General features: G+C 37.7%; 1 protein-coding gene across 4 annotated transcripts in view; it reads left to right on the top strand.

Moving 5' to 3' along the window:
* apba1 (amyloid beta (A4) precursor protein-binding, family A, member 1) overlaps positions 1-19,773 on the top strand; it is a 92,695-nt gene extending 72,922 nt beyond the window's left edge. For all 4 annotated transcript variants that reach the window (XM_004910773.4, XM_002935588.5, XM_004910774.4 and 1 more), the window contains 7 exons: positions 117-203; positions 1,830-2,015; positions 4,276-4,455; positions 8,730-8,942; positions 10,791-10,910; positions 13,759-13,899; positions 14,689-19,773. In XM_004910773.4, coding sequence (XP_004910830.1) covers positions 117-203; positions 1,830-2,015; positions 4,276-4,455; positions 8,730-8,942; positions 10,791-10,910; positions 13,759-13,899; positions 14,689-14,760 — 999 coding nt within the window. In that variant the 3' untranslated portion in view covers positions 14,761-19,773. The remainder of the gene's footprint in view (positions 1-116; positions 204-1,829; positions 2,016-4,275; positions 4,456-8,729; positions 8,943-10,790; positions 10,911-13,758; positions 13,900-14,688) is intronic.
* Positions 19,774-20,655: the final 882 nt, after the last annotated feature.

Below are 20,655 nucleotides of genomic sequence, written 5' to 3'. Positions count from 1 at the left end.
TTAGGAGACACATCTAATGTCTGCTGTTCTGATACCAGGGTGTATTAATAACTAACCACCCTCTTATGCCATACAATTCATTGTATGAACACATTTTACCTGACTATATTCTGTAGGCTGCAGAAGGGGAGGCACAACCCATGACCGAAGTGGACCTCTTTATTTCTACGCAAAGGATAAAAGTATTGAATGCGGACACCCAGGTAAGTGTTTTGCCTTATGGATATTTATTGTGTATTTTTTCCCAGTCCTGTGCATGTTGGCCCTTCCTATAGGTAACATTTTGTTTACCACATCATAGCCTTTTGATTATCAGGAATACATAATGTATGAGAATATATTGACACATACTGTATGTATTAAGGTAAAACTGAAACAGTTATTGTACTTAATTGTTTCCTGTTTATAACAAATGACACATTGCACTGAAATGAACAGGCAACTCTATGTTAAAAAACGTTTTTTTCCAGTTTTATTTATTATGGCTTGTTCATTCAGTTTACTTGATACTTTTTGGCTAAGCAGATGACATGGAAGGAACACAATACTGATGGTTATTACAAATAATCCACTGTTTATAAAGCTGAGTATGTATTATAGCTCAGAAGTAGATCTTCTCAGATCATTCTCTGATCCAGACCTGATCTGTCCAAACTCAATTTCATCTTCTGATCCACCTTGTCCCTCTTGGGATCTACCCCAATCACCAGAATTTTGTCTTCATTATTCATTAACATTACCCTTTCCTGTCTGCCATCATTTTTCTATTACTCGACAGACCAGTGCATATGTCTTTTGTACTGCTTTATCTGCAGGCATAGCCTTTTAGTAAGGAAGCTATGATGACTTTAGCATCCCTCCCTAAATTTCACTAAAATGTGCCTTTCCTTCTGACTTCTATGCCAACATAAGCTTAGCCACTGTTCTTCATGACACTTCAGCAAGGTGTTCAAGTTGAATAGTAACCATTAGTGTAGCTTCTGTCAAATGTCCCCCAGCAACGGACCTGCTCTGTTGAGGTCACTAGCAATTGAAACCAAATTACAAAATAATTAATCCTGCCCAGTCATTTTCTATTTTTGCCACTAATTTGCTTGGATGTTAATTGCTTAATTAACCTAGGAGCCATACACATGAAAGCACCTGGTTTCACTAAACCTGTACTCTGTGCACCACATGTAATCAATTTATTGACTCAAAATGATTACTAAAAATGATTGCATATTTCAGGAAAAGATACGATAATATGCAGACACGTTCTCTTAGTAAAGGAATCATATTCTTTATTCCTTGACAGCTAACAGCTTGCTTTGTCATTGGTCCCCCTGACTCAGCAATAATATTCTATTTACTAATGATCAGTTGCAGGTGCTGCTCCGGCAGTGCTAGATATGCAGCATTTTTTTTCTCTTACAAAGTTTTTTATTTTTAGATAATAAAAAAAAGGTCAGACCATTTCTCCTCTATCTTTTCCTTCCATTCTATTCTCCACCAAGAATATACAGCCAGTGACAACTATTGGGCAGATTTATCAAAAGATTAAGCTGGTAATCTTTAGAGTATCCTGTATCTCAGCCATTTAATAGTTTTATAAGTAAAATCTGTATTAAATATTGTCCAGATCTACCAGGGATTCATTATGTCACAGTCCCCAAAAAATGTGTGATGTTAAATTCCATAGAAGGTGTAGTGTTTCTTTTTTTCTGAACATTCAAGTGTTATTGCCTGCCTAGTTTACTCTTTAAATGACTGTGTGTGATCAGTTGCGTTTCAGCTATGCCCTCCGTGAACACAGCTTAATTGTTTATCCTTTTCAAAACTTTCCACAGGAAACAATGATGGATCATCCTTTGCGGACCATTTCTTACATTGCAGATATTGGCAATATCGTAGTCCTCATGGCACGTAGGCGCATGCCACGCTCCAACTCACAAGACAGTGTGGAGGCCTCTCACCCTTCTCAAGATGGAAAGCGGCAATACAAGATGATCTGCCATGTTTTTGAATCTGAAGATGTAAGTAGAATTGATCACATTGCGGTAAAGGGTCCAAATACTGTAATAAGAAGCATAGGGGCAAGAATCAAGATTGCCCACACCTTGCATTAAGTGCATGTTTAGAAATGTTTTATTACAGCCCAGGAGAACTGATGATTGCGTGAGTGTGAGACAGTTCCACCAGAGTTGCTGTAAGAATAACTTGCATTTTTGGTGAGCAGGAGAAAAACAGTGTCTTTATAGTATATGTGCAAGAATGACAGGAAGAGTGAGACACATGGACTTGAGAAAATGATCGTTATTGACTTGTTGGAAGGGATAAAAAAAATGACGTTTACAGTAGTCAGGCCTTACACTCTGGGCATGTATTATGATGATTATGATGCATTATGAATAATATATGGTGCTGGTTTACTTCTGGGCTAAAAATGAATACTATCTGTTAAAATGTCCCCTTTCCTGGAGCTCCCTATAGATCTGCTATGGTCCCTGTATGTGTTTTAAAATGAGGGGTGGGCTTGTCCTAACAGTCCCTGCCAGAAGCACAGTAGGAGGGGGATAGCCAATCACAGCCCTGCAGTCACACATACACAAAGACTTCGGTACCCTATCGGGTCAGCCTAGCTGCTGATTGGTTCCTATCCTGTGTTGCTGCGTGCTGCAGGCCCCCTTGCACAGCCTGGGAGAGAAAGCAGCAGGAAGCGGAACAGATGGGTGGGACTAGTGGGGTTTTTGGATACATTTTCAATAAATCAGCCCCAAACACTACTTTTTAAAGCATATTCCTTCAGAATTTTTAGGGGAGAACAATTCATTGGATCAATATTATTTTTCTCACAATATGCCCCCTTTTAAAGCTTTGCTTTTGTCTGATTTTTTTGTAGTATGGTCTTAAAAAATCCAGTATATAATCTGAATGTGGCAATTTTAATGAGCTGATTTCTATTTTTACCTTCATTTATGATCAGGTAGATCAGGTAGAGCACCCTAGGATTTGCTGTAGGAATATTAGCATTCATTTCACTCATGTGCCAGCTCTTTCCCCAGCCGCAGTGCAATGTTTGACAGGTAATTTCTCCATCCCTGGGTCTCATCTTTCCTCCTTGGAGCTCTATAAAATTAATGATTATGTGAATGTCAGTTCCTATTAGTTAATATAATATGAATGGAATTCTTATATGCTAGGTTATTATTATTAGTCATTTTCTTTATGTTGAAATATGATTAATACGATATTTAGAGATATTTTTCATAGAATAACTTGGTCTGTTCATTTCTGTAATTTTTCTTGACGTACTTTATTCGCATGTTTGTATTCATCCAACATGACACTCCAGCAATGATCCAGCTATAATTAGGAGAGAACACACATTGCCTGGATGGATAGATGTTGGCTGACCTTGCCATCCAGTTGTGCTTAGCTGCTGCCTGCTTCTTGCTTGTGGGGTGTTTGCAGGCAGTCTGCGATGTGATAAAGGAAATATGTTCATTAGAATGCATCCTGCCAAAATCAGTAGAAATATATTTGAAATCAGGGTATACTAATTTCTAAATAAATGTTAACATTTGTATTGTTGTTAAATATATTTGTCAAGATAAAAAGTTTTTCATGTGTCCCTCTCGGCTGAATTCATGTGTTTTTATTGAAATGTCTGTTCTATGCTCCATTTGAAGACCCTGCAGTATATTTCTGTCTGGTCTACATCACAGAAGGCTGGGCTCTGATGAATAAATGTGCTAGAAAAACAAACTTAAAAGCAGTGCTGCTAGATCTGTTCACATCCTTGATTTTGGAAACATACATGCACTTACAGTGTGTGCTTCAACTATTTGTGTGCATCTCTTTGGGATTTTGTGGGGGGCAGCATTGTCTTCCATGCTGTTGTCTTATTTGGCCAGCTTCCGAACAGGTAAGGTTTTGAGATACACCTGTCAAGAATTGTTACTGTTACAGCTTTATTGATTGGCTAATTATACAAATGGTTAAAAATTGGGATGCTGGATTCCGTTGGGATTTCCAGTGAATCTGTAGAAGTACTGCCACACTTTTCTCTATATTCTGTTTTATTCTTCTTGTAAATATTAGCAAAGTCTCTACAAAGGAAATGTAATAAAATATTTTATAATAAGCTGCAGCATGTTGGAAACTGTCCTTATGCTGGGAACACAACGAACAAATTGAAAGATAATGAATTGTACCAAAGAGTGTTAATTAAAGAAAGAGAGAATATTCTTCACCCTAATCAAACAAATGTAATCTTATTTTTTTACAACACAGGCACAGCTAATTGCTCAGTCCATAGGCCAGGCTTTCAGTGTGGCTTACCAGGAGTTCCTGAGGGCAAATGGTATTAACCCAGAAGATCTGAGCCAGAAGGAATACAGCGACCTGCTCAACACTCAGGACATGTATAATGATGATCTCATCCACTTCTCTAAGTCAGAGAACTGCAAAGATGTAAGTGTTCTTCTAACATGCATTTTATTCACACTTGAATGATGTTCAACTATCATCGTTCCATAATAATAATAATAATAATAATATTGTACAATAAGTGGATTTCATACATTGTACATACAAATCAACCAATAACTGTTACAAGAGGTAAAGAGGGCTCTGCCCAAAAGATCTTGCAAACTATAAGAAGAAAGGGTTGAGACACAAGGTGTGGGAATGGGCAAGTTTAGAATTAAGCAGTGTAAGAGATGTAGCACAGGGTATTTGCCTTTAGCAGCCTACTGTGGTTATGCTAAACTAATGAGGTTAAGCTTTTCTAAATAAATGTGTTTTTAGAGATCTTTTTGAAGGCCAAACGATTGGGAAAAATTCAGACAGATTGTGGAAGCAAATTCCAGAGAAGGGGGGCAGCCCTTGCAAAGTGTGTGAGGAGGGAATGAGAGAGGAGTTGAGAAGCAGGTCAGTAACAGGAGCGTAACAAGCGGGTTGGTTGGTATGTAGAGATACGGCCAGAGATGTTGGGTGGGGCATAGTTATAAACTGCTTTAAATGTGAGGATGGTATCCTGGATGGTAGCGGAAGCCAGTGCAGGGATTGGCAGAGTGGCATGGCAGAGGAGGAGCGGCTGCAGAGGTGTATGAGCCTGGCAGCAGTATTCATTATGGACTGGAGAGGGGACAGTCTCTGAAGGGGAAAGACATGTGATATGTGATATGATTAGAGAGAGAATGAGAATTTTTGCAGCATATTGGCCTTAGAGGTTTAGAGATGAAGGGGAGCAGAGAGATAGGTCAGAGGTTACTAAGATTGGAGGGATCTAAAGAGGGTTTTTTCAGAATAGGGGTTACAAGTGCATGTTTCAGTTGAGAGGGAAGGATTCCAGTAGTGCGTAAGAGATTAAATATAGAGTTAAGGCTTTAATAAGACAGGGGTTGGCATTGCTTAGAAGTTTTGGAAGGAATGGAAAGTGGGCAGGTAGCAAGGTGAAGACAAAAGTTTTGAGTCTTTCTCTTAAGTCGCTGGGGAGAAGCCAAGAAGAGACTGGGTAGTGTGTAGGGAGGGAGGTGAATGATTAGGGGGATTAAGTTGTGCAATGTAACTTCTGATGGTGTCAATTTTATTTTTAAAGTGCTGGGCTATATCTTGAGCAGCGACTGAAGCACACGGAAGGGGTGGGGAAGGGGACAGCAAAGATGTAAAGGTAAAGAAAAGTTGTGCAGGATTTTTAGACAGGGCATTAATGAGTGCAGTGAAGTAGGTTTGTTTAGCTGCAGATGTCTGATTCCGACCTGGATTTGCGCCAGTGATGCTCAAGTGTACGTGACCGTCTTTGGAGGGCTTTGTTATGAGCAGTGTGCCATGGTTGGAGCTGTCTCATGCATTTTGTCTTGGCAGGAGCAAGCTTATTAAGGGCAGCAGTGAGTGTGCTGTAATAGACAGAGGTACCATTAGATGGTTGAGATATAAGTGAAGTGAGTCAAAGGAAGAAGAGAGATGTGAAATGTATAGGGATTGCAGGTCATGGTATGTGCATGTTTGGGGGACTAATATTAATGTCAAAGCTCACCAGTATATGTGGCTAGGGTTCAAAATATACTTATTCTGTTTAAGGGAAGTAGACCAATATGGGATTATTGGATTTGGTCAAGAAAAGAACTGTAAAGCAAAAGCGAAAATACATCTATTTTTAACCAGATGGCAAAACTTACCTTTTTAAATAAATAGGTCAGTTTCCTATTTAAAGGTCCAACTGACACTTATGGGTTTATCAATTTTTGAGTCTATGAATAAAAGTCTGTTTTTTTTATTATTATTATTATTTATTAATAAGGAAAACTCATTTGAATAAAAAACTTGAATGTCTTGAATTTTTCAATTTTAGAAACAAAATATAATCTAATATGATTAACAATTATTCTGTCTAACACTCTATTAGAAAAGTTATGTGAAGAAAAAGCAATTACTGTAATGGCTGTGACTTCAGGGATTGTTTGGGGTTTAAAAAAGATTTAGTAGCACTGAGGGGGCCTATGTATTTGCATAAAACATTGTATAGTAATATAGCCAGTATACTTGTGACATGATCTCAGATTGATATATTAGATAAATAAGAATAACATCATAGGATCACCCTTGGAAGCACTACAAGAGAAAAATGTGCAGCTTCTGAAAGCTACAAAGACTTGAAAGCAGCAACATAGCAGCTTATATGTCTGGCTTTATCTCAGGGATAAAACAAGCTGTCTTGCAAGATATTTAAAAGCACAATTCAGGATCAGGGCACAATGTACTTGTGAGCCAAAACATCATGAGAAAATACAGAGCTCTCTGAAACAAGATCAAGAGTTGGGGAACGTTATTTTTATCCTGACTACGGAAATTTGTCATGTAACAAAAAAGAAAAAGAATTTAGACATAATAAAGAAAAGGATGAGCTACATGGGCATTTTGTTAGTTACACCAGAAAATAAAGTCTTTATTCGCATTTCACTCAAGTTGTTCCTGTACACAATTTCCTTGAAGAAGGCCTAGTTATATATGCAGTGCCTTTACTAACATTCTGCTGTGATCAGCCATCTTTCATTTGTTTTGGTCACTTGTCAGGCAGGGTGATTTAGGGAATCTGGTATGTGTATGTTGATGTACCTGAACAGTATCTATTTAGCATGGGTATCTGTTGTTTCGTTGGTTGGACAGGTTTAAAACTTTCATTTGCTAAGGCATCATACCAGGCAGTGCATGGTACATTGATTCACTATGTTGGCCAGTTCCTTGGGCATCGTATTTATATGCCCCCTGTACAGTATTGGTCGACATATGGCCACCTCAAGATCAGTGCTGAGATTCCCTCATCTTTGACAAATTATCAAGTATGTTAATTGTTTGGGATACAGTTAATATATTTAAAAATGTATGAAATAAACCAGTGTCATACATAGATTTTGGTGGAGATCTTGGGCATGCTGTGAGCGAGATCTTCCTGGGAGGGCCACATCAAGCCTGAAGGGCTTCAGTCGGACAGCCCTGTGTAAACACATATTCTGGACCTGCCCCTACCAAAAATTAGCAATAGTTATGCTTAAATAAAACTGTCATGTTTCTTAAATATGAGCACAAAATAACAGCAGGTTTATCGAAATATGAAAATTCTTTCTTGTTTCTTTTTGGGTTTTTTTCCAAATCTCACACATGAGAAATATTGCAGAGCACTTAACTTTTTTGATGTGGGGTATTTATCAATTTGCACGTGAATACTCTCACGCTTGGAAATGCCTGAGGGAAAGTATTCTTGCATTGATCAAGGTTCAGATTAACATTAATGGTATAGCAACTCAAGAGTCCCTAATTTTTGAAGATTTTTACATTTGTTGGAATGATAGAAAGACTTAATTATGTGCATATTGGTTTGAAATGATTTTAGCAGGTTAAAGCCTCCTGATTTGATTATTTTAAAAAAATGGAAATAAATTGATACCATATCTAGACCATCTCAGTCTGTTGTTTTATTAAAAACAAAAAAATAATCTTGGCCTTTAATAAATCAGCAAGTTGTTTTCTATTGCTACTGGCCCTTTAAAAGCATTCTCCTGGCAATAGATTGCTGTGGAGTTTTGTATTTACAGAAGGAGGTAATTGCTTTTCTAGTGCCTAAAGGCAGACCTGCTAAAGACTGATAAGAAATGTACCCCAGTATGTAAGAAACAACTGAGCGTGTCAATTTTTTTCCTCCATGCAAATAATTTTTTCCTCCATCAAGATTGTGCAGTGCATCTAATAAAATGTCTTGCTAAAGGCCGGTAACTTGAAACTTGTCAGGTGAAATATAGTAATATGTTAAGTTTCCAGGCTACTTAGTTCGGTTACTTGAAGACTACGTTTGGGTGCATAGATATGGGTACCAGGCCCCTCCTGTTACAGCATGTAGGATCACAGGATTTTTGCTGTATAGGGAGGTGGGGATGAAAATACTAAAGTTGCTAAGAATTGGTCATTTTATAACATACTCAAAGTTTATTTGAAGATGAACCACCCCTTTAACAGGCACCCTGTAAATTGATATTATTTCCTTTTCCTCGTTTTGAAACTCATGATACTCATGCATCACCTATTATTATTATTATTAGTGCTAGAAAATAATAAATAGCAAATTTTCTGACTCAGCAGAACAACACTAATTAGCACACCTCTGTCCTGGTTGTGCTTTGTTTTGTAACATCAGAATTTATCTAGAAAAAATAGAATCAATAATGTGTACCATTTTTAATTTTTTCTAGGTTTTTATTGAAAAGCAAAAAGGGGAAATCCTTGGAGTGGTGATTGTGGAATCTGGCTGGGGATCCATCTTGCCCACAGTTATAATCGCTAATATGATGCATGGAGGGCCAGCTGAGAAATCAGGAAAGCTGAGTATTGGAGATCAGATCATGTCAATCAATGGCACCAGCTTGGTTGGCCTGCCACTGTCTACCTGTCAAAGCATCATCAAGGTAAAGGGAAACTCATTTTCTGGGAAACACATGGCACAAAGACTTTGGTAACTCATGGTCTGTATGAATAAGTCTATGTACCAGGTAGTTCCGCTTGACAAAACACTATTTAAGGCTATACAGGCATCTTAAATGAAGTGAAAATGCTTTTGCAAAAAATGTCCTAGAGAAGCATTAGAAAACAAATACTTAGCCAAACACAAAGGCAAAAGACACATAGAGTCAGAAGGGAACCCAACGGGGCATTTAATGATTGTCAGATTCTTCTAACTGAATTAGTGTTCTCATACATGTGTCTGCAAAATGTTGTATGTAACAAGATGACAGTATGTTACATGGAATATCTTGATGACATGTTGCTAAAGGCAACATTATGCAGGTAGGAGCTATAGAAGAGTACTAAAAAAAGGTTACTTTTAAGTTGTTATTTCAGTATAAAAATGCATTTTGATAAATCCTCTGAAAAATTGGGGTCTATTGCTGGTGAGTAGTACTGATCCTAGCTTATATCTGCCCCACCAAGTCACACATTCTACTGTACAGCGCTGCGTACATAAGTAGATCTTTATAAATACATACATACATGTCATTTTGCTCTTACAGTTTATGTTCCTGTCCTATTCTGATCATTGTCATTATATTGAGGGGTATGTGTGCCTAAAACATGTTTATTACACTGTACTGTGGTGTCTTGTTCCATAGAAGTGTTGCTTTCTTACACCTGAGCAAGCATTGCCTTGCACTGCACTGTACCTCTAAAACTATGCCAGGTACACCAGTATGCCAGGAACGGGCAATTTAGAAAGAAATGTTTAATTTGATTTAATTCTATTTCATGGCTTCTGTATAATGGATTTTAAGCAAGAATTGGGTTTTCACATCAAAATGCGTTAAGGAGTTGATCATACCACACATTGTTGCCTTGTTTCCAGGCATCACTATGTAAAATCCAACATATTTAACAACTTCTGTATTGATTTGATGCCATCACATGGCTTATTGCACGCACTGGGATGAATAAGCCACTCATACTGTTCTGTGGCTATCAAGTAAAGGCATTCTTAGTTACACAAAGGCTGTCTCCTGGCAATCCAAGGAAGGCATACTTGCAGCTTTTCTCTCTTTCTTCCCCTTTGGAAGTGAGAAACTAATTTCCCAGAGGTAATTTAGACAATTTATTTTAATAGCTCTGCAATGGAAATATTTCTAAGACCTTGTGTGACCTTCTGTGGCATCTTCTGGCTTCTGACCAGAAATGTTATAATCCAACGTTAGTAAATCTAAATATTCATTCATTTTCTTCCTGCTGCACCAGCTGTAGGAGACCCTTAATAATGTTGCATGTGCGCTGGAGATTGAATTTTGTCATCTGAATTATAAATTTGTAATTTTCTGCTCCGATGCACTGCTTACTCACGGTAACTTTATGGCAGTTGGCATGAACACATTAGGGGTATATATAAATGTTAGTAAAAGAAATGCCATATTTATAAATAGTTGTTCTTAAAGGAGATTAAAGTTAACTGCTAGTATGTTATAGAATGTCATATTCTCAGCAACATTTCATTTGGTCTTCTTTTTTTCTTATATTTTTTTTTTTTTATGATTTGATCCTCTTCTGCCTTTTTCCAGCTTTCAAATGAGTATCACTAACCCCAGCAGCAAAAAAAACTGTGAAGATACAATTGTACAGTTATTACTTATCTTTCTGTTTAAGCCTCTTCCATTGATCTTTCAGTCTCTCATTCACAAGGGTAAATTCAGTTCTAGCAACCAGCAATTTTGTCCAAAACCGCTCTATCTACCTGTATAGAAAAAGACTGAAAATTCACTTTTTTTTCTTTGAAGGGATTGAAAAACCAGTCCCGTGTGAAGTTGAACATTGTGAGGTGCCCCCCAGTTACCACAGTCTTAATCAGGAGGCCTGACCTACGATATCAGCTTGGCTTCAGTGTACAGAATGGCATTGTAAGTGACTCTGGGTGCATAAATAATTGATATTGATGTGGGTTTTCCTTTTAATGGCCTAAATAAAAATATACTCTGCGTTAAGTATAGACAATGACAATATCAAGAGATGGTTGAGTAAGAATATCAGCTGCCCAGAAACTTACACCTAACAAGGACAAGCTGTAATGGCAAATGAGAAATTAATTGCATTCTCTTACTTATGATTATAATTATTTTTGTATAATTGATTAATAATATGATCATTTACATTTAGATTGCCAAGATCCTTTTTTGAGTGTAAGTTGCTTAAGCAGTTAGTCAAGTAAGAAATGATATAGAGACTTGATTCTGATAACCAATCAAGAAGGAGGTTTAGTAATGTTTATGGGCAGGGGGGCACAGGATTGTTTATATCTGTTTGTATCACCTATATATATAGGTATATATATATATATAACTTACACTGAGACTTTCTGGCTCTAAATTATTCACTCTAACAATTGGCTATTATTTTAGTTTTATTTCCAGTGTAATAAAGGAAAAACTGCTTAGTGAAAAGCAAATAATTTCCCTTTTCTCTGTAGTAATAAAACAATACCTTGTACTTGATGGTTACTAATCTGCAAGAATCCTACTGGGTTAATTTAATGTCTTAATGATTAAGATACAATGACCCAAATTACAGAATGATCCCTTCTCTACACACCAGTCTCAAGCATTCCAGATAACAGATCCCATACCATTAATGCGTTTTAAACAACATTATTTTCAGTCTGTAATGGCCAAGTGTCAACCAGACCGGCCTGCCTGACTGATATCTGACTGAAAATCAGCCAGATATTGATTGAGCAGGTTTGATTTTACCATCAAGTTGAGGACCACATCAGCATGTTTATGCAGTCCTTGTCCCAACAGCCTGCATAGCTTCAATTGTGATCCAACTGTTTGCCCTTCCTGATATTGCCCACCTCAAGGCAGCCTTGCCAAACAAGCAGATCCTTACATGTATGGCCAGCGAAAGAGCAATGCTGCCCAAGTTCCAGCATAGTGGGCAAAACAAATTAAATCAATTAAGTTATTATAGGCTTCTCCTGTGGAGGGACATTTTGGCTTTGTTGCGGGCGATGAAAATCACTTAGTAGGTCTAGACTGGACCTCCAGCAGAAAAGCCCTGTTTTGGAATATTGTTTAGAAAGTGGCAAACACTATATTTTTGTTAATTCATGGCCAAAATATTAAATAAGTTACCATATGCTCTTGGGGATAATTCATTTTCTGTGTAAGAAAAGTAACTAAAATTGCATAAATAATTGCATCCCCAAGTTAGATTTGTAACTCTCTAAGGACTGTAAATAACAATTGGCATTGTCAGACAGGGTACTTCACTGATTCATATTACAAGCTGTGATGGTCGAAGAGGGTTATTTTCACTGCCAGTGATCCTGTCCATAGTTGAAGCCAGCCAGAGTGTCAGCAGCTTTGGCAGGTCCCTGCTGCCACCAATGACCACAGATTATTAAAAATATAAGTTGTTCCCTGAATATGTTTTATTGTTGGAAAGCAAGAACCCTCTATCCACACCACTCTGTGGCAATGTCCTGCCTAACGAGAGCAAGCATGTGTATTATAGAAAAGCATCTCTTTAGCAGGTAGAAGAGACCTTCAGGGTTGTAGATTTCTGTTTACTGACAATATTCCAAGGTGAGGGCGTCATTTCTAACATGAGTGGGTTTTCATTAGGTAGCAGCTGAGGAGAATAATGGCTCAGCATATAGAGGTCGTTGCAGTCTTTGATGTTTCAGCATGGTTAAAGGTTTCAGTTTATTTGCATAGAAATAAGAATTTCAGTAGTTTTTAAATCACCACACAGGAGCAAGAGATATAGGGGATCATTTATGTACACAAGGCAGTGGCACAACTACCTATCAGCTGTCCCTTAAACCACAGGGGACCCAGAAAAGGATCCATATCCCCATGGAATCTTCCAACCATGCTGTCAGATCCATATGCTCATAGGGCCAGGAGAGAGGGGGTACAGTGGGGTAACTATGATACAGCAGACACAAGGGGGACCCCAATCAGTCATAGCGTCTTCTCTACGGTGCCAGTACTAACTGGGTTTGGCCCAGGGCCTAGGATCAGCAGACGCAGCAAGTGGGGACCCAAATTTTTATTACTCACAAGTTAGTGGAAGGCCCCAGTTATGCTGGAATTATGGGAGAGGAAAGCTTATGGGGAAAAAAACTTGGCAATGTGCAGATGGAGATTTAATATTGAACTGCTGTGTAAATGGGCTCTGTGATCCCTGAAGATGTTCCTTTCTTGGATATTCAGCATGGTTGCCATTTTTTAATGATGTTCTCTCTCAAAACAGATTGTGTACTATCAATCTTTTAACTGGGAATATAAAATGTAGATGCGTATTTATATGTATTTTTGAGAGATTCTTCTGACTACACAGTTTTAAAGGGAAACTGTCATTATTGGAAAAACATAAAATATTTAAATCTGCAAGAAATTGTAGTAAATTGTCAAATCTGTTTTGCAGAAGATTCTTTATTATATTTCTCATGAATACCGTGCTGCTGAATGCAGGCAGCAATGTATTCATAGGAGAGGCACAGTTCATGTGTCTATGGACATTAAGCGTGGGTCAGGGTGTAAAGTGGAAAAAACATTGCAGTTTTCTGAGCTTTTTTTTTTTTTTTTTTTGCACTTTCTACCCTGTGCTTTTAAATGAACCCCTTAAATTTCTAATTAATTTCTCAAATCTCGGTGAGAAAGTTTCCTGCAATGTTGGCAAATGTTTAGACATTTTATAAGCTTAGTGCCATTATCTAATGAAATGGAGACCAATTTATTGCAGATCTGCAGCCTTATGCGAGGTGGCATAGCAGAGCGAGGAGGAGTGAGAGTCGGACATCGCATCATTGAGATCAACGGACAAAGTGTTGTAGCAACTCCCCATGAGAAGATAGTTCATATTCTTTCCAATGCAGTTGGTGAGGTAAGTTATTTGGTCTCGTGAAGTCAGTCATTTCAGTACTGCAAATTGTTTATGCATGAAAATATTACATTACTAGTGGTCTGTAGTCAGACTAACAGGTGGTGCACAGAACCTCACAAGCCAATATCTTTCTATAATCATGGCCAGAAATATTGACACATTTGTAGTTTTTTTCAGATAATGCACCATTTCTTCCAATTGTTGAAAATAATTCATTCTCACTTTTCACTTATGTATTTGTTTATTTCATTGGAACAAAACAAAAAAGGATTGTTTGAACTGTGGTCAGAAAGATTCAAGTTGACCTTCAGACAAAAGCTACTTGTGCTAACCATTTACCATTTGGTTAAAACAAAAATTCTGGACTATTCTGAAATGGGCCGTTATAACACTTTTGGAGACATCTAAAAACTGCAGTTGGGAGAAGGCATCCTTTAAATCTGGGAGAACTGGAAGAGTGACCCAAACTAATAGAGATGTAGAGTTCTCTTTGATGGCTATAGGAAGATTTTACCTATCCTTTCCAAAGGGGAAGCTAGCAAATATTAAGTGTAGGTTGTCAATCAGACTTGCGATTTTGTTCCCATACAGTTCAATGGGCATATAGCTATGCTCAGACCTTTTTAAATACTTAATTTATGGTAAGGGAGAAGCTCCATGGTACTTGATATACTGATATTACTGATGTTACTGAAATTGACAGCAAAATATCTAATGTTAGTTGTTTAATATATGTTTTGGAAACCTCCTCAATTCATCTTTTGTTTTTTTAATTTTGTTTCTTAACAGATACATATGAAGACGATGCCAGCAGCAATGTACCGACTGCTGACTGCACAAGAGCAACCAGTTTACATCTGACGGCCTGACTTTCACTTCACGACATGCATGGAGGGCACTTCTTCTCACTTGTGGTTGTGTTCATATTGCTGCATATGTGTCTACAGAGACATCTACAACTTGTTTCATTCCCCGCCACCCATTTTCCTGATATCTTCTCTCTCATTCCTCATATAATGGGCACCCAGAGAAACTGTTCTGTTCCCAAAGCTACTTTGATGTTCATGGCCTCACCATGAACTTCTATATCTTAAAATGAAGGAAAAAACCTTGAAGCCTATTGCCGCGAGTGGGTTTGATGCTCTTCTCTGTACACTCTGTGGTGTTGATGAAGAAACCTTTACATGAACAAAAACTACCCAGAGTATTTACAATGTAGATTGATTAAAGGAGAAGGAAAGGCATTTTGGCATTTTATTGCCAATAGATTAGTCACAATAGTGCAAGCTAGAACGCTATATTTATTCTGCAGAATGCTTTACCATACCTGAGTAAACAGCCATAGAAGCTCCCTCTGTTTGTTTAGGATAACAACAGCCATTTTAACTTGGTCAGACTTCACTTCCTGGCAGGGAACAGCTCTGATTCCAGCAGAGAGGGGAGGGGGAGAGAGCAGTAGGGAGGGAGGAGAGAGGAGCAAACTGAGTGGGCTTGTGCCATGCTCTGAAGTATTTTGCAGAGAGCAGGAAGTCTGACTCAGAAGGAAAGAAATGTGGTGTTTCTTTTCACAGAGGATTTAGAACAGCAGCTCTGTGAGTGCTTATGGCTACAATTTACATAGACTTTTCTGATAAAACGTACTTGGTTTTTACCTTTCCTTCTCCTTTAAGGTTCTCTTTCCGTTATTGTTAATGTGTTTGTATATTTCTTGACCTGACAGTCCACCACTGAGAACCTCAACAAGTGCAATTGGTTGCAAATATGCTGGCGTTCTTTTTGGTACCAGGTGCAGTGAAATTTAACATACAAGTTTGGCCAGTACTTAACTATTACATTCCATGGAAGATCCTTCATGCAGGTGCCACAGGTGAGCAGAACTGATCACTACCCTGAAATCTATGCATGAAGCTCTAAGCTATGACATTCATCTGCACAAATTAAGAAGCATCTCATATTAGGCATACTGTTACCACAGTGAGTAGCCTCAGTGAGTGATCTGGGCATCTGTGCAAAGTTCTAGTAGCTGCTCCAGTTACTTATTATGACAGAATATTTGAAGTCCGTTACCAGTAGACAAGGAGGGCCACATAAATAGGAAACCAGACTAGCTGGATCCTTAGCACTCCACACAAAAAAAGATATATTACTAGATGAAAGAGTTTACATGTCTTAATACATTGTAGTTAGAGTTATGACAAATACTTAGCTGATAGATAATACAATAAAAAGTTACAAAAATACAGGTGGTAGCTTATAAGTTGCAACTTTGCTTACATTGGAGGTCACCATGCCAAAGTTTAGCTGACTTAGCAAGCAGGCATGAGTTGGAGCTGCATGTTTTTAAAGCAGACCGATAAAAAGTGAGATGCAGTTGTTTTTTTGTTTTTTTTCAACCAAATAGGGACAACTTCTTTGTCATTGCTTATGCGTTGTCATTGGAAGCCCCATAAAAACTACTGCTGATAAGAGGCGCACAGAGAATGGGAAAGAGCACGTGCTGTTTAATTTAACACTTCTGTCAGGGTGTAAATGCTACAAACTGCATTCCCATAAAAGCAACTTGCATTTCAGCTTTTGTTTTCCTTATAAAGAGCTTAGTAAAGAGCAGTGTTTAGCTGAATGCCAGATCAGGATATGGTGCCCGGAGTCCAGGAATTAAAGGATATGTATAATCCCTCAAATTTGCATAGGTATAACTATATAAAATGATAACAAATGGGGAATCTGTTATTCTGCCACTGCCTGAGTTTACAGACCCTACCTGTTTTAGGTTGTGCTGTTTTCTATAAATTATGCTACAGAAGCTACTGAGTTAATTGCAGTGATTTTGTGGGGTTGACCATTCCCTTGCTGACCTGTTTACTTAATGCATGGTTAATCCTTGAAAAGTGTTGGAAGCACATGTTTAGGATAATGTAGTGTAACAAGCAATGGAAAGATCTGTTCTGGCACGGACTGTGTTCCCTGCTCATTTAGGAAGCGGCTGTGGCGCACCTCTCTACAGCAGGATAGCTTTTGATTTATATCAGGAGTAAAATGTGATACATTGTGAGGGGTCATGGGAACTGGCGAGTGGCTGTATGCTTCCTCTGAGTATAGACAACATAATATATCTCCTGATCCTCTGGGAATAATGTGTCTGTATCATAATGCCATATATTCTGTACTAGTGCTAAGAGCCATGTTTTCCAAGGTATATTAAATGGTCCACGGCATATCCACTGACCCCATAGATTTATTGGCCCAAGAGGAACAGCCCAGCATTTTATATACTGCAAAAGAAATGTGGGAAAAGGTGCTAACGTAAGGAGCTGGCTAGAGGTGCTCCATCTTCCTGTTCTCTTACCCTTATAATGTTGAAGAAGTGCAAAACAAAAGTTACTATGTAGTATTTGCTACAGTGATTATTTTAATGCAGCTTTTAATTTAATTTAAAATACTTGATTCCCGGTGATCCTTTCCTCATTCTTGTTTACTACTGCCATGGCTTAAATGCAATTGTGTGGTTTTCCAGTGTAGCCTAGAAACAGGGTTTGCTATTTCATCGAGAATGTAGATAATATAGGTGTTTCTCTGTGCGTCTGGGCTATGCTGAGAATTCTTTAGTGCACTTGTGTTAGGACTACAGGTGATTTATTTATTCCTATTTAGGTGGCGTATGATGGTTAGCCAGGGGATATGAATCAAATGGAAATACCCCCCTGGCTAAAGGCGAATATCTGTAGCATGTTTACTTGATCTTTCAGGAGGTGCAATATTATGGTCAAGGCACTTTCTTGATGTTTACCAAAATAAGATGTACTAGGGGTTCTGACACTTTAAATGTGAAATATATGGACATATACAAAATCCAAAATTACTGTTGTGTCATTTGATGAGATAAGGATTTGACAACACTAATATATTTAGTCTTTCTTAGACACGCTTGTGCTGTGCTTCAGGCACCCGTATGCTACTCAGATCCATATTTGTGTCTTACTAAAGATAGACACTAGATAAATGACAAACATGCAATCGGACAAGGCACATTTCTTTGTACCAAGCCAGTGACATTGACAAAAATCAGTGGTTTCCTTACTATGAGAATATAGAACAAATCCACTTTACACACTTCATACGACAATAAATGGACTTATCATTTTACCTCTGAGAATTCACTCTTATAGCTGTGAGCATGGTTTATAACTGTACTATAAATACATATAGAATAAAAGATATTTGAAAAATGCCCATTTGTTAACTGAAAAACTAGGGCTTCACAAACAAGACTTTAATAATGGATACTACTGTTGCCAATGCTGGCGATTGCTTGGTTGTTTTACACTTAAATAATAATGGTGACCCATGTGCAGAGGGATAGTACAGAACACCCCAGGCTGATAAACTGTAGTTGGAATTATAGGCGTGGGTGGCAAAATTGGCCATAGTATGGAGTATTTCCTATTTCTTGTCTTCATTTGTTGTCCCAAGCAATGTCAATCTCAGGCTTCACTTTAAAGGTCTGTAATTTAGATAATGCACAGTTTACCTAAGGAATGTTGATCTCATTAATACGCTGAATGCCTGAGTATTTAAAAAACACTTACAAGACTTTCATGTGTTTGTAGTTTATTACATACGTTTAATAAAGAGCAACATTCCATTTTTTTCATCCGTTGTTTCTGTGTTTTTAAACTACTGTTGATGCACAATTCTAATATTGACCTCCAAGAGCTACATTCTCAGTAGGACTAGCATGGATCAAATATTTGAGCCCGCCTGATATTCAATTATATGGGCCACAAACTTCCTCACCTTTCTCCGTCCTTGGACTGGCTAAGGATGTTAGGAGTTTGACATCCCTGCTTTAATATTTAAATACTGCCTCTAGAATGAATTCCTGTTTGATAAATGCACAAAGCCATTACAAATAGCTTAAAACATGATCTGGATTCAAATATATAACAGTATAAATATGTTTTAGCAAAAAAAAGGCCTTTGCTCAATGTTCACATACACTGAAGCCTGATCTGAAGCAGAAGTGTGGGCCCAGGTCCGGACTGGCAATCTGTGGGTTCTGGCAAATGCCAGAGGGGCTGCTGTAAGAAACCAGAGACAGTCACTATTTATTGGGCTGGTGGGGGCTGTTTGGGCCTCTGTGTACTTGGAATGCCAGGGCCTATTTTGAAGCCCCAGTCCAGACTGGGACTCACCGTTTATGTTAAACACATTCCAGAATGGACTTGTTTACACATTTCTGTCCAAATATATGCACAACTGTCACCTTCACTGTAAGCGATCCTTGTTACATTGTCAGGTTTCAGTTTAGAATGGAATTTATTTTTTCAAATTATTTTTTTTTTTTGCTAATTTTTTTTTTTACATCTGTTGGGTTTAAAATAATTCTGAATACTTTGAATTCTTTGTGTTTTTTAAGTCTTATTTTTATTTCTTGAACAAAATCACAGCATCTATAAAACTTTGTGTACATACCTAGCAGAGTCCTTAGATTATGCAGTTGTATTATTGTTCTGTAAAGAGGGTTGAATAGAAAATATTGTAAATTGCTGGATAAGTATAGTAATGTATTTGTAACAATATTGTTCTTTGTAAACAGTAAACCTGAAAACGAATACAATGAAATCAGTGTGAGCCTGGAATGTTAATACTGCACATCTATTGAATGTAATTCCTATGACAGTCTTGTCACAGGTTCCTAGCCCCCTGTTTTCTGTGGTGCAGCTGCCATGGTTTGATTGAGTTGCCAGCTTTTTTGTTGTGATGTATCTACTCTACTATGTATCTTTTATTTAACTGAGCGCTTGCTGATCTCTGTAACATTTGCAACAAAAACAACTATAGTAATAATAATGATAATAAAAATGTTGAATTGAATTGAGCAGTGTTCATTTTGCTTCATGCATAGACATTTCAAATGACGATGTAGATAAGTGGTAAGGGAATAGGTTGACAATGTAATCAAAAAGTAAACTTTATGTTTAGTAGTAATAAGGTGTGAATATATAAGTACTATCTAATACAGTGGTTCCAAAATGAGGTTCTAGCTCTGCAAGGGATGTCTAGAGCAGTGGCTGGGTTGGGCCAGTATCAACCAGAAGGCCATTTAGGATAAGATTTGGGGACAATTTGTCGGCTAGATATTCCTGGAATATGTATGTAGTTGCCCTTGATGCAACATATGGCTCATATAACAATATTTTCAATCTGCAATCTAGAAAAAGGCCACCAGGGTTGGTACCCCTTTAAATAGGCCCTGTTAATGAAACAAACACAAAGTATAATAAGAGTGATATAACTCATGAATTGCTGCCATTCTTGTATGCAGAACAACCAGTAATGCTGACCTATTTTGGATGATGTTCATGTGACACTGCCGTCTGTTGATTATCAGTATTATAGCACATTTATATTCCCTGCTTTGAACTGTGCAAATCTCTCGAATAGTGAGCCACCTCTCCATACCTGAACAAATATCAGCCATATTTTTTTAAGAGAAAGAAAAACTATAAACTTGAATGTAAAACTTGCGAGTTTATGCAGAAGCCATGGGAGCTGTCCTAGGCAAAGTCAAGCCATAAGTTTTTTTCAAGATATTCCAGTTTTTTTATTCAAAGTTTTTTCCTTATTAATAAGCAAGCATTCAAAATGCAAATATAATTGAATTAGAAAAACACTCTCAAGTTCACAAATTCAAAAATTGATAAATAAGCCCATAAAAGTGAGAAATTGCTGATAGTCTGAAATCATGCTGACATA

This window comes from Xenopus tropicalis, chromosome 1 (assembly GCF_000004195.4).
Source record: "Xenopus tropicalis strain Nigerian chromosome 1, UCB_Xtro_10.0, whole genome shotgun sequence".
Lineage (NCBI taxonomy): Eukaryota > Metazoa > Chordata > Amphibia > Anura > Pipidae > Xenopus > Xenopus tropicalis.
The sequence above is the reverse complement of the archived record's forward strand: the minus strand, read 5'-3'. Positions and strand labels throughout refer to the sequence as shown.